This window comes from Neovison vison, chromosome 12, assembly GCF_020171115.1.
Source record: "Neovison vison isolate M4711 chromosome 12, ASM_NN_V1, whole genome shotgun sequence".
Taxonomy (NCBI): Eukaryota; Metazoa; Chordata; class Mammalia; order Carnivora; family Mustelidae; genus Neogale; species Neogale vison.
Window position 1 is genome coordinate 21,163,928 of NC_058102.1, and position 15,041 is coordinate 21,178,968.

Below are 15,041 nucleotides of genomic sequence, written 5' to 3' on the forward strand. Positions count from 1 at the left end.
AGACCAGAGTGAAGACGGAGGACTATAAAGGACAAGAAGGTTCTGGGGATTGGAAATCAAAGCACACTGTGGCGTCAGGGAGGCGAAGGACACGCGTCCTGTACGGGACAGGGGGTGGCGGGGCCGCATACCTCCCGCGCGGGTTGGAGCCTGCGTTGCCCCGCCCCACGCCGAGTCCGCTCCGCCCCGCCCCGCCCGCCCGCCCGCCCCCAGGTCGCTTAGGTGATGCTGCAGCCAAGATGGCGTCGGCGGCGGCCACGGCGGCCTGAGCGCGATGCTCCCGGTCCTCGGCAGCAGCGGCGGCGGCTGTGGCCTTGGCCGGGGCCTCCGGTCTCTCCCGGGCGTGAGCGCTCAGGCGACTCTCCTCCGGCCGGGTTAGTCCGGACAACGAGGAGGCGGCCACGAAGAGAGGAGGCAGTGAGAAACGCGGAGAGAGCGCGACGCCTCCTGCGGCGGCACCATGGCTGGGCTCATTAAGAAGCAGATCCTGAAGCACCTCTCCAGGTCAGCTAGAGCCTCGGGCGTGGGAGCCCAGTGCGCCTCGGCCCTCGCCCGCCCGGAAGGCCGCTTGCAGCCTTGGGGGCGGCGGGAACTGGTAGCCGTGCGGGAGCCGACTCTTGAGCTGCCAGGTCTAGCCGGGGCAGGGGGTCGCGGCCCCGATCTCCCGGCGCCTGCGGCGTACGGCTCTGGCCTCAAGAGTCGGCTGCCTGGACGGGTTCTCCCCCAGCCGGCTCGCGGAGCAGCGTGGAGGACGACGGGGGGAGGCAGCGCGCTGAGATCGTTCCCCCACGCAGCGTCTGGGGGCGTCTCGGAGACCGGCTTGGGCGGTCCTGCGCAGAGGCTGGGGATGGTTTATGTGGCAGGGTGAATCCGACTCCGTGCTCGCCTATTTCGGAGCGGAGCGATTCCGCTCGCTAACCCAGGGCATCTGGAGCAGTTTGGACTCTGGGCTGAGCTTGTCTTCATGAAACGTTAACCTTGTTATTTTCTGAACTCGCCCCCCACCTCGCCGTTCCCTCTCTGATGCCTTAGAGGGTGTGCCTGTTTGCACAGTTAGGATTTGTTTTAGATAAACAGCCAGAGTTCCCAGCTTTGGCAAGTTCTTTCTGGAGTCGTTTTGGTTCCACATCATTCTGGCAAAAACAGCTTTTTTGCTTTTTAAAATGTGAGATCCATAAATTAAGGTAGTCAACATCTGTGGTGATAAACACAATCCTTGTCATTCTTTCCATTTCATAACTCGGTTTTAGTCAGAAACATGACTCAGTAAAGCTGGCAGTTTATTACTTCTGACTTCTCCATATTTGTCTCAAGACACAGGCTAAATGTGGAATCTTGTTTCCAACTTGTTAACAGCGAATTCAAAGCACTTGGTTATGACCCTTTTCTCTATTATTTGTAAGTTAATGATATTAGGAAAAAACTTGGGTATACTGGTAGGTTTCTATGGTAAAGACAATTCTTGATTCTCCAGATCATGGAGTTCAACAGGTTGTACATTGGGGAACAAAATCAGTATTTCTGTGAATTAGTAAATGTTATCTAAACTTAAACCATTAAGATATAACAGGTTTTTGAAAAAGTAGCAAATTATAGCGGCATTATTATTTTGTTGGAAAGTTTTAATATTCTACAGATGGTCCAATACTGAGTTTTCTTATTTTGGAAAAAGGTTTTTATCTTTTATTTTATTTTAAAGATTTTATTTATTTATTTGAATGACAGAGATCACAAGTAGGCAGAAAGGCAGGCAGACAGAGAGGGGGAAGCAGGCTCCCCACTCAGCAGAGAGCCCGATGCGGGGCACGATCCCAGGACCCTGGGATCATGACCCCAGCCGAAGGCAGAGGCTTTACCCCACTGAGCCACCCAGGCTTTTATCTTTATTTTTATCTTTTAAATTATTTAGGTAATATCTGACCTCTACCCTTTGTCATACTCCATTCCACAGGAAAATTGAGACCTACAGAAAATGATTTGACTGTTTTTCTTGCAAGGATGATGGTACATGGTTAGTTCCATTCAGATGCTTGCAAGGAAAGTTAATTCAATCAATGAGTGCCTTAGGGTGTTAAATTCTCCTGTAGAACTCCAGTTGAGAAAGACTCCTAAAAATTAATAGCGAAGGTGATAGCTTATTTCACAAAACAGACCACAACTGCTTATTCAGAATTGAGTTCTTAGGAGTAGTGTTTTAATCTGTATGATTTCTAATACCTTTATGGTAAATAGTAATGAGGATTTTTTTTTTTAAAGAGATGAGGATTTTTGTTTCTGCACCATGGGCCATTGATATGCTTTTCTCTTTCTTTCGACTTATAGTTGACACACAATGAGAATGTTAGTTTCAGGTGTACAACATAGTAATTTAACAACTCTATGGGTTATGCGGTGCTCACCACAAGTGTAGCTACCATCTGTCACCATACAATGCTATTACAGTACCATTGACTGAATTCCCTATGCCCTGCCTTTCATCCCTGTGACTTAATCATTACATGCTGGAAACCTGTACCTCACTTTTCCCTTCACCGATTTTGCCCACCCCCAACCCTTTACTCTGCCAACCATGAGTTTGTTCTTTGTATTTATGGATGTTTCTGCTTTTTGTTTGTTTCCTTCTTTAGATTCACATATAAGTGAAATAATATGGTATTTTGTCTTTCTCTGTGTGATAATTTCACTTAGCATAAAACCCTCTAGGTCTCTCCATGTTGATGCAAATGGCAAGATCTCATTTTTTTTTTTTTATGGCTAAGGACAGAGGTGAGTTTTTGAAAACACTTGAATTTTTGGTTATTTTATATTTCCAAACAACTCAGGTGATAGAAGAGTGTCAAATTCATATTCTTGGTTAATATATTACTTTTTTTTTTTTTTACTCTTAAGTGCTAATTGCTGTTATCTCCTAAGAAAAATAGTTCTTTATTAATGTAAAGTATGGCAATAGATGAAACAAGGTGGGGATTGTGATAAGTTACAGTTATTCAAGTAGGGGTGAACTTTTGAAATTACCTGGGTTCAAGCTTAATTTTACAAATGATCCAGTAATAAAGATGTCTCTATATTGAAGTAATCATCTGGAGGACAGTTGAATATTTTTAACAGGAAATACTTAGAACACATTATGTTGCAATAATAGAAATTTCTTATAGCCAGTGGATGCCATTCATGATACCTCAGAGGAGGCCTTGCTGGACCACCCTTCTCATCCTTTTCTGCATATATATATATATATATATATATATGCTTGTTCTTTGTCTTCTTTACTAGAATGTAAACTATATGATGCCAGGGATTTTGTTTTGAGTCTAGCATAATGTAGGCACTCAACAACTTTTTTTTAATGAATTTTTTTTAATGAACTATTTTTTATGAAAATGAACTACTTAATGAACTGTTTTCTTTTGTTTTTTTTTAACTTCTTTTTTTCCAATTTATTTATTTTCAGAAAAACAGTAGTCATTATTTTTTCACCACACCCAGTGCTCCATGCAAGCCGTGCCCTCTATAATACCCACCACCTGGTACCCCAACCTCCCCCCCCCACTTCAAACCCCTCAGATTGTTTTTCAGAGTCCATAGTCTTTTTTTTTTTTTAAATATTTTATTTACTTATTTGACAGAGAAAGAGATCACAAGTAGGCAGAGAAAGGGGGAAGCAGACTCCCTGCTGAGCAGAGAGCCCGATGCAGGGCTGGATCCCAGGACCTTGGGATCATGACCTGAGCCGAAGGCAGAGGCTTTGACCTACTGAGCCACCCAGGCGCCCCTGAACTGTTTTTTGTTTTTTTTTTTAATGAATGTCACCAAAGCATTGACTTTCCCTCACATTTTCTTAACTGAAGTAACACTATATGCCACCAGTATTATTACAGATACTGGGTACTACCACTTCCTGTGGGGTTTTAGGAAGGTAACGGAATCATTGAATAAATGAGCCTTTTGTTGTTTTGGAAGGGAAGGACTAGGAAAATAACCCTTTCTCAGTGGGGTCTTCCAATAAGGAGTAAGACTTTATAGGAATGAACAGGAGAAAGAATGTTTACTCTAAGCCTTGAGATTGAAGTATGGTGAAATTGTAACATTAAAACCAGTGTTAGGCAGATATAGGGGCTTGAGAAACTGGTATAGTGGAAAGGTATAAAAGAGAAATTCATAAGAGATTAATAGATGCTGTAAGTAAATGCTGAACTATTTGAGAAATGAATATCTGTATACTTGTTCCCTGCCTAATTGTTTAGTTTGTATCCTAAGCATCTGTTGCATTATTAATAAAAATAGTTTGTGTACTTGGAACTGATCTGAAAATGAAGAAGTTGGGAAGGAGGGAGAGCAGAGCTGGGCAAATTGGGCAAGGGGGTAGGACAAGAGGGTGAAGAGAGCATGTGTGTGTGTGTGTGTGTGGTGGGGGTGGGGGTTGGACTACTTAAATTTTAGGAGAAGTGAAACAGGAAAAGCCTTTGAAGAGAAATTATTCTGATCTTTCTACTATAACCAGCACAGAATATGTTTTGGAGTCTTCATCAGGAGACTTATTTTTTCACAAAGGAACAGAGAGGTCCAAAGAGAATTTATAACAAATGTAAGAAAGGAAATAAGAACAGGAGTTACCTTTTAAGGCCTCATGTTACTGTGGCTTTGTACTTCTGTGCTAGAGCAAAGGAGATGAGAAAGAAAACAGAAGCTGGAAGATAGGGTATATTTAAACCAGGACCTGAAAAGGAGTAAGGAAGATTTAGATACAAATGAGCCCTCTTCCCTTCCCGCCATGCTTTCCCTTTGGCTTATATACACTATGCTGATACGGGCAGGACAGACATTCACCACACCTGGGTGGAGTCTTCGTATAGTTTAAAATCCTGGTCTCTAGTCAGAGGTGATTTTGCCCCTTAGGGGGCATTTGGCAATGTCTGGATACATTTCCGATTGTCATGACTTGTAGGGTGGGGATAGAGGCTAGGAATGCTGCTAAACAGGCTGCCTACACAGGACAGTCTGCCACAACAAATAATTATATTGTCCAAATGCCATTAGTTTTGAGATTGAGAAACTGGTTTGAAGTACACAAGCATGTCAGATGATTGAACTAGGGTACCGTGCTCCTTGAGGTTATTTTGTCTGCAAACAACAAAAAACTCTGTTTAACGTAGGTGATAGGGGAAATGGAACAGAAAGCTGTTGGGGTGGGTCATCAAGTCTGGGAAAGGGCAGGACCTAACCAGCTCCTGAAACCTTATTGGGCAAGATAATTCTTTGTTGTGAAGTGCTGCTCCTTGTGGGATGTTCAGCAACATGTCTGGTCTCTACCCACTAGATGCCAGTAGCACTCCAGGCATTGCCAAATGTTTCCTGAGAGTAAAATATCTCTTGGTTGAGAACTACTGCTTCCACCTATCACAACTCCCAATCTGTGGTCTTTCCTGTCAAGTTTGAGATTCCTGGGAGAGAACCTGTTTGGCCCAGTTCTACTTACCAACATAGATAGTTAACAATGACAAAGGGTCATAAAGGAAAGATACGGTCATAGGGAGAACTGTTTTGAGTGTGGCTTGCTGTTCCATTTGGTGTCTTTAATAGTCGCTGAACTAAATTAGATTTCAAAAGGCCTCATATGCTACGTGAAAGAAGTTGAACTTCATCCCAGGAGGTGCCTGCTAATAAAGAATTCCAGGCAGAAGAGGGACATGATCATTAAAGATGCTTGGTTATCAGTTTGGTTTTGGAAATCAGGGTTCAGGAACTCCTGACTGTGGTGGAAGTACAGTCTACAAAGGACCTCTGATTAGTTTAAATAGAAAAGTAATGTATTATAAGGATATCATTCCACAAAATTTATGGAAGGCTTGGGGACCATACTTGGAAAGGGATTGGATCCATGTCAGTTCTGATGATCTAGGAGAAACCACTTGACGATCTCAGCAAGATAATGTTCCCTAAACTAAGGGGAGGGAACAAATAGAGAGGGTGGCTTGAGAAGATTGTTGAATATTTGGAATATTTGTTAAGTAGATTAGGAATGGTTGAACACTCGCCAGGTCTTGTGACTGAATGGCAAAGTGATAGGGAGTTTAGGGTGCTTTGCGGTGTATTCATGGAATAGGTTACACTGTGCAAGAAAGTAAAGGGGGGAACAGCAGCTGATAGTCTGGAAAGAATCTTCAAAGGATTGGAAATTTTATCTGGGTGGGAGAGCAGTTGAGAAAAACAAATGAAAGAACTGGAAGTATTGGAGGTTTTGTTTAGAAGTATTAAAGTTTAAAATTTCAGAGGAGGGTTGGGCCTAATATAGAGCAGGGTATCCATTAAGGCCATGGAACTGAATTGCCGAAGAGACGTTAAGGTGGATATAATCTTCTGGAGTGGAGTGAGGAGTGAAGTAAGTAGAGGAAGATGAGATCAAAGAGAAAACTGGGCCAGACCTTGTGAGGCTTTGTAATGACTAAGATCTATAATCATTTCCGGGTTAAACATTCTTTTTTTTTTTTTTAAGATTTTTATTTATTTGACAGTCAGATCACAAGTAGGCAGAGAGGCAGGCAGAGAGAGAGAGGAGGAGGAGGCAGGCTCCCTGCTGAGCAGAGAGCCCCGATTCGGGGCTTGATCCCAGGACCCTGGGATCATGACCTGAGCCTAAGGCAGAGGCTTTAACCACTGAGCCACCCAGGTGCCCCTGAATTAAACATTCTTAAAGGGAAACACAACATGATTTAGACCTTCAGAAATTATTTTTTCAAATGATAATTTTATATGTTTATTGATAGGCTAATTACATCTTTCACTTTTATGTTAAAGCTCAGTAAATAATTTTGGGAGTTTATGTTTATCAGGTTCTTGAACCCTGGGCATTGGAGATACAGAGATGGGTAAGACATGGTCTCAGTTCTTGGGAACCTTCAGTGATTCTTACTGTGACATAGGAAGCATGAGTAGGATCACTAAATGAAACCTGTTTCTAGAAATAGACTGCCATACGAAGTTTGTGAGATTTGATTTACTTGGACTGGGCAACTGGGGAAAAAATCAAGTTAATTATTACCTTTTGGGACTAGAAATAAATTTACTTTTGTAATTTTGGGAATTTTTAAAAAGTAATTTTTAGTTACTTAAATTGACTATATTCTTTTAAAAATAACCCCCAATACTGTTGACTTTGACACAAGATATATAACAGTTATTTATTTAACAGATATTTACTGAGTACTACTTTGTACCATGCACTAGTCCATAGTGCTGTGGCAAGAATCCCTGCCCTCTGGAATTTACACTTTTAATCAAAGGAGGCTGATAGTAAAAAAGTAAAGAACATTATACCAGTTTGTGGTAAGTGCTATTAAAAATATAACACAGGGAAAGGGGATAGGAAGTACAGAGAGGTAAGGGTGGTTTGCAGTTTTAGATTTGGTGATCAAGAAGGCCTAATTGAGAAGGTGGTATTTGAAAAGAGATATGAAAGAAGTAGTGGAAGTAAATGCAAAAATCCAGAAGTGGAAGCTTGCTTCTCATTTTTGAAATATATCAAAGCCACCAGCATGAGTGGAGTGAGGTGTGAAGTAAGTAGAGGAAGATGCATCAGAGAGAAAAGAGGGCCAGACCTTGTGGGGCCTTGTAATGACTTTAGCTTTTACTCTGAGTGTGATTGGAAACCACTTAAGGCTTTGAGCCAAGGATTACTCTGCAGCCATGTAGGAAATAAATAATAGGAACTCAAGGGCAGAAGCAGGAACCCAATTAAAAGTGTTAACTATCTAGGTGATAAAGGTTTTGGCTTGGACTAGGTTGATGCAGTGGACTTGTTGAGTTCTGTCAAGTTTAGTCAAGTTCTGTAGTTCAAAGGTAGAACCACAGGATTTGCTGACAGGTGAGGTGAATTGAGAGAAAGAACAGTCATGACAAGCAACTGAGAAGGTGGAGTTGCTGTTAACTATGTAGAAGACTGCAGGAGAGGCAGGTTTAAGATAGAGAGATAAGGAGTCTGGTTTTCCATGTATTAACTTGGAGATCCCTTTTTTTTGTGAACTAATTTAGACTACACATTTTAGTCCTCTGTTCTGTGAAATGGAAGTAAATGCAAAGCAACCTTAAAAGGCCTAAGGAACCATGACTGAAGAAAAACACCAAGTTCAGTTTGATGAGAAATGGTTTTTTAAGGAGACTTATGGACAGAAGTATGTCTTTGCGGGGCTGCAAAGCAGGTAGATCTCCACAACCCTGCCTCTTGTGAAACCTGCCTCTATCGCTCTAGGGGCTGGGGAGTACATGCCAGGAGACTACCAGGGAGGAGCATGTGTAAGAATAGGTAAGTATCATAGTTACACCTCCAGAGCGGATCCAAAATGTTATGCCCCAAGGGTGTACTTAGGGGTGCTATTAAATAAAAGGAAAGAATGGGAATGGGGGCTGTATTCAAGAGGTCTTCAGGTCACAGAGTAGCCATCATGGTGTTAGTGTGGTTCACATGTCTGGCAGCACCAATGTCAAATGTTTTGGGTGTGGTTATTCTTTGGTTTATGCAGTACATAATTACAGCGAAATTGAATTGTGAGATGAATTTTAAGGGATGGACTTTATAGTGCTGTATTTTTTGCTATTAAGTATGCTATGTAGAAGTATCAAGCATGTGCCCATTTCTGTTACACTGATTTCCAACTAAAACCAGATATTGATTCTTCAGAAGTTAATTTCAGGAGATTGATTTGTAAACTTTAGTTGAAAGGAGACTTGGATGCTTGGTCCATTGGATGTTGTAATATTAACCATTCTAGAATCAGAAGGGATTTTTTCCGGTCTCTGGGAAGGAAATTATTAAGACGTTAAGATTAATGACTTACCCAAGGTTTGACAGGTAGTGTTGAGTGGTTAAGTCACTGATCCAGTACTCTTTTATTTTATTATTTTTTTAAGATTTTATTTATTTATTTGACAGACAGAGATCACAAGCAGACAGAGAGAGAGGAGAAAGCAGGCTCCCCGAGGAGCAGAGAGCCCGATGCGGGTCTTGATCCCAAGACCCTGGGATCATGACCTGAGCCGAAGGCAGAGGCTTTAACCCACTGAGCCACCCAGGCGCTCCCCACACTCTTTTAATATGATTATTCTGTGCTGCCTGCTCAGGCTGTTGTTCTTCCCCAATAGTTTGCTTAGTTTTACTCTATTTTCAGCATTTATTTATTTATTTATTAAAGATTTTATTTATTTATTTGACAGAGAGAGATCACAAGTAGGCAGAGTGGCAGGCAGAGAGAGAGAGAAGAGGAAGCAGGCTCCCTGCTGAGCAGAGAGCCTGATGCTGGACTCGATCCAAGGACCCTGAGATCATGACCTGAGCTGAAGACAGTGGCTTAACCCACTGAGCCACCCAGGCGCCCCATCAGCATTTATTTATTATAAAATTTCAGTCTTACTGCTCTTTTGTGGTATTTCACCATCCTGTTGCAGTATCCCTTAGGAGATTCTTTTATTATTTGGGAATCCTTTGGCTCTGTAGTGCTTTGAAGGTTGGGAAACAGCCCTTTGACTTAGCAGTTCTGTGAAATTGGGAAAGCACAATTTCTCCATTTCTTTATAATTGCAAAATTTTTTTTGCAATATTACACTTTGCCTTAACACTGAAGTTTCCAATCTAAATATTTCCTTAGTAAGTTGATTTCTTATCAGTTATATATGTTCTAAGTGCTATATGTTATTTTGCACATGTTAGGATGAATAATTTAATATTTCTGTTAAATATTGGCATTTAACTAGTTGTTATAAGTTATTAGTAACTGGAGCTCAGATTGAATTTAAGTTACAGGTGTAATTTATGACTATTTCCATGAGTGAAATATGAGCAGTTATCACATCAAGACCAAGTTATTAAAACAAGGTTGAGAGCTGCAACAAATATGATCCAGGATAGAGTAGTTATTATTTATTTTTTCAGACATTAGATTTACTTATTTTGAGACTTCTCCCAGACAAAATGAATGTTATATATAAATTTTGAATCTCTAGATAGTCTTTTCTTTAAGAGCTATATGTATATGTACTCTTTTCTACCCAAAAATACCATTAAAAGAGAGCTCGCTGGCTTCTTTTTGCCACTGCTAGCATAACATCAAGTGTTGTTTTCCTTTACTGTTATCTATTTGTAAACTATTTGTTTGTAATTTTATTGTTAGGAATTAATATTTAGAGAGAAACTTAGAAATACCAGAAGATTCAGTCATTTTAAAATTTGCTAAAACTGTGTTGTTAGGTACTAAATTCAGTTCCTATTCCAAAGTTTTCTTCTGCAGAGATGGAACCTTATATATAAATGAACTGTACTATAAAAAGGGACATCATAAAATCTAAGATTTGTATTATCTTTAAGGAGTATTATGACTATTCCCATTGATAAATCATTCATTTATTCTTTCCACCAATACTTATAGAAGATCCATAAGATATATAAGAGAAATTGAGAAGAACTATAAATGCTTCTGAAAAGAGTATGGTAGATGATTAAATAGATAACAGGATAAAATGTAAGTCTTAAGAGACAGGCACAAAGTACTGTATGCAACTTCTTTTTTTTTTTTTTAAGATTTTATTTATTTATTTGTCAGGGATAGAGGGAGAGAGAGCAAGCAAGCACAGGCAGACAGAGGCAGAGGGAGAAGCAGGCTCCCTGCCGAGCAAGGAGCCCGATGTGGGACTCAATCCTAGGACGCTGGGATCATGACCTGAGCCGAAGGCAGCCGCTTAACCAACTGAGCCACCCAGGCGTCCCTGTATGCAACTTTAATGGAAGTAGAGACATTGAGTCAGAGGTGATCTAAGTCCAGAGAAACTATAAAGAAATAATGAAATAAAAATACATAAACAACAGCTTATGTGATATAAAGTGGGTAGTTATTAAGTTGTGACAGTGGCATGCATTCCAAGGGAATATTTAAGGCAGTTATTTAGAGAAGTTAGGGATACTTCATTTAAAAAAATTTTTTTAAAAAGATTTCTGTATTTACTGTAGCACCAGAGCATGTACACAGGAGAAGGGGGAGGGCGAAGGGTGAGGGAGAGAATCCTCAAGCAGATTCCTCAAGGTCAGTAGGGTAATTGAGCTCCATCCCAGGGTCCTGAGATCATGACCTGAGCCAAAACCAAGAGTCAGATGCTTTACTGACTCAGCCACCCAGGCACCCCATTAAGGATACTTTAGATCCTAGAAACTTGGCTGCAGTTTTTCTACTGTTTTCCAGTACTATGCTTTCTTTCCCTTTTTTGTTTTTCATCCATCTTTTGTTGTCTTATTACTGTAGCCAAATTGTCTACCTTCCTTCCTGCCAGGTTATCCTCTCAGGCTTCGTTTTACTGGTGCATCTTACATGGGCAGCTTTAACTATGTAGGCTAGTCTTCATTGGTCTTAAAATATCTTATTACAACAAAAATTTTATGTTTTTAGTTCATAGATGGTCATCTCTTTTTAAAGTTAGTTTCTTTCTTCTTTCCTTCCTTCCTTCCTTCTTCCTTTCTTTCAAGTAGACTCCATGCCTAACATAAGGCTTGAACTCATGAGTGCCGTGCTCCACTGACTGAGCCAGTGAGGTGCCCTCTAGATTGTCATCTCTTTAAGGGCAGAATCACCCTTACAGACTGCAGTCTGAGGCAGTGATTGTGTTTCTCTTGTTCACTGTTGTATCTTTAGCATCTGGCACAGTATTGTTACACATAGTAACTGTTCAGAAACATTTTCAGCTAACTAGAGAGTAGATTAACTTTGCCCTTCATAGAATATATAGGATATAAATTGGTTGCCCTGAATACATTTTTGGCAGATGACTTATATCCAAGAAATTTAGATTAAAAACTTTTTTTTTGATAAATATTCTAGTTCTCTGATTTGCTTTTGTATATAAACATAAAATTTATTGTTGGATCTCTCCTTGGTTTGTGAGTTACTTTTCATAGCTAACTTTACTCTTTAGTGTTCTCCATAAAATGAAGATTACAGTTTTAAATGGGGTTTTTAGCAGTTAAACTAATTTGTTAATTTATATTTGTAAATAGCTTGTCTTTTAGAGTGCTTGTCCTATTTGGTTTGATTTAATGTTGAATTACTGTTCAGTCTTCGCATAACTTTTGTACCACAGAGATATCTCATTTTTGTTGATATTTTTAATACGAAAATTTTTGAAAATATTGTCAGAGTAGTAGTAATACCAGTGGTAGAGAGAATGAAGGAAATCACAAATGATTAATTTATCTTAGAATTTAAGCAGTGTTTGCCTTTAGTTATTCCAGTGTGAAATACAACTGTATTTTTTTAAGTGCATCACAGCTAAATATTTTTATCATATCATTCCTTTCCTCTTCCTTCCCTTAAACTTGCTCCCTCCTGTGTCCCCCTGTGTACCCATTCCCTGCAGCGATCCCTGCTGGCTGTGGTGGAGATTGGTGTGCTGTGAATTTCATAATCAAGGAGTCTAAGAAACCCTGGCAACTGACTACTTGCTTTCACCAGGAATAGGGACCTTTTGTCTGAATTTCCTGCCCTCAGGTAATACTTCTATTCCCCATCGTTTTCGGTTTCTTTTTCTTTCTTTTCATAAATGCAAGCACTTATTTTGCCCCACATAAAGATACTTTGAGAATATTTTCTAATTCTTATTGTATTAGTCAAGTACTCTTTTCCTTTTCCCTTTTTTTACCGTAGCTACAGGCTCATGCAGTTCCTTTCTTAGATTATCTTTTCTAATATATAAGGTTTGGCAATGCACTTAAAGTTATAACCAACTCTTTCTATTGTTAAAAGAGTTTTATAACTTATAGTCAGCTATTTGGGAGTAGCAATTAAATTTGATCAATCCTTCAATGGGTAAGATTTCATAGTCTAATGTAATTAATGAGGTATGAAGGCTCTTTTGATAAAGAGAATGTTTTCATCACTTCTCATTGAAGGACTTAAGAATTTATTTTGTGTATTTAATGTTAATTATAATCTTTATCAAAGAGATTTGAGTAATTCTTAAGAACAGCAGTGAAAATAGAGTTCTTAAGGAATGTAAGTAAGGACTTGCCACCCCATTTAATACTTCCCCTCTCCCCTTACTCCTTTTAAAATTTCATTATCAGGGAAAGTAATTATGTTATAAAGCCAGATTCACGGAAATGGCACTGAATTTCTTTCAAATTGGACTTCGTGAAAAACCAAGAAACGTATATCATTGAACACTTAAGAGTGTTTAGGAAATTTATCCACATTAATACTTTGAACATATCCGTAAAGTCTAGTGAGAAATTGGTAATTCAAGATTAACTATGATTGGGGCACCTGGCTGGCTCAGTTGTTGGAGCATGTGACTCTTTTTTTTTTTTTTTTTTTTTTGGAATTTTTATTTATTGGAGAGAGAGAGAGCACACATGAGAGCCTTCTAGGCAGGCAGAGTAGCAGGTAGAGGGAGAAGGAGAAGCAGGCTCCTTGCTGAGCAATGAGCCTTATGTGGGGCTTGATCCCAGTACCCTGGGAAAATGACTGAACGAAACACAGACACTTAACCGACTGACCCACCCAGGCGCCCCGTAGCATGTTACTCTTGATCTGGGGTTGTGAGTTCAAGCCCCATGTTATGTGAAGAAATTACTTCAAAAAAAAAAAAAAGATTACCCATGAGCAGAAATGTGCAACTCATTACAGAGGAGTAATGTGACATTTGATACACTTATTGACCATATGTTAGCAATTGTGTAAATATCAATTAAGTATTATTTTCCAGCATTGTTGTGCACCTTGATTCTTTGATATCGTTTGGGTGTCTGGATCTAAACCAAAATTGCCAAGGGATAGATGCCAAGCTTTAGCCTCAGGTAGACCATTAGGGAAACCTTTGAGATTATCTTTAGGGTATTGTTAGTTTAGGATGTTGTTTATAAAGGCATTCAAAGATGGTTCTGGTTTTGTATATAACTCTAGTAAATCCTCTGGGAGCTTTGCTCTTAAAGTATAGTCATAGCTGTTATCCTTTGCTTTTTTTTTTTAAATTATACTTCCTTAACGTATCTTTATTTGACCTGATTTGTGCTTATCTTATTGAAGATGAGGTGTTGCAATTTTATTCTTTGTTTAAACCACAGCTATCTATTTGTTCATTGAAGTCACCTACCAAACTTAATTCCTTTCCTCTTTTTATCATCTCATTTTAATTGATTATGATGCCTTTTATTAAATAACTCTTAAATTTACCTTCTTTTTCCTGAACCTAGCACATCGCAGGCTTCTTGGCACAAAGGAGACGTCAATAAAGACTTGAGTATCTCTGTTGTCATGACCCAGATTTAACTCGACATGTCTTATGTTATTCTTGCAAATAAGCATTCTCATTTCCTTCTGGTCTCGTACTTTTCTCTTCTATCCTTGGCATTGTTACTGGAGAGATACGTTCAAAATGCTAATCTTACCATTTAATTTCTTGGTAACCATCTTTTTTTTAATTGAAGTATAATTGACACAGAATGTCCCATTAATTGCAGATGTGCATCATAGTGGTTTTTTTACGATCTTTTATTTATTCATTTGAGTGAGAGAGTGAGCAAGAGCACTAGCACAGGGGAGGGTCAAAGAGAGAGAGAGAAGCAGATTCCCCTGCTAAGCAGGGAGCCTGACTTGGGGCTCAGTCCCAGGACACTGGAATCATGACCTGACTTGAAGGCAGATGCCCAACTGACTAAGTCACCCAGGAGCCCCCATAGTGATGTATTTGTTTTAAAGATGTATTTATTTATTTTATTTTATTATTATTTTTTTAAAAGATTTATTTATTTATTTGACAGAGAGAGAGAGCAAGACAGCGAGAGAGGGAGCACAAGCAGGGGGACTGGGAGAGGGAGAAACAAGCTTCCTGCTAAGCAGTGAGCCCAACATGAGGCTTGATCCCAGAATCCTGGGATCATGACGTGAGCTGAAGGCAGACGCTTAATGACTGAGCCATCCAGGCACCTTTATTTATTTTAGAAAGAGAGGGAGAGAGAGAGAGAGAGAGAGGCAGAGGGAGAGGGAGAAAGAAACCCAAGCTTTGCTATG

General features: G+C 39.8%; 1 protein-coding gene across 3 annotated transcripts in view; it reads left to right on the forward strand.

The window, feature by feature from the left end:
• The first annotated feature begins 243 nt into the window (after positions 1-243).
• The window catches only part of UHRF1BP1L (UHRF1 binding protein 1 like), a 108,135-nt gene continuing 93,337 nt past the window's right edge, over positions 244-15,041 (forward strand). For 2 of the 3 annotated variants that reach the window (XM_044228340.1, XM_044228342.1), the window contains exon 1: positions 244-504. In XM_044228340.1, the coding sequence (XP_044084275.1) occupies positions 461-504 (44 nt within the window). In that variant the 5' untranslated portion in view covers positions 244-460. Of the gene's footprint in view, positions 505-12,390; positions 12,522-15,041 lie in introns of all 3 variants that reach the window. The other variant, XM_044228341.1, reaches the window with a different exon arrangement.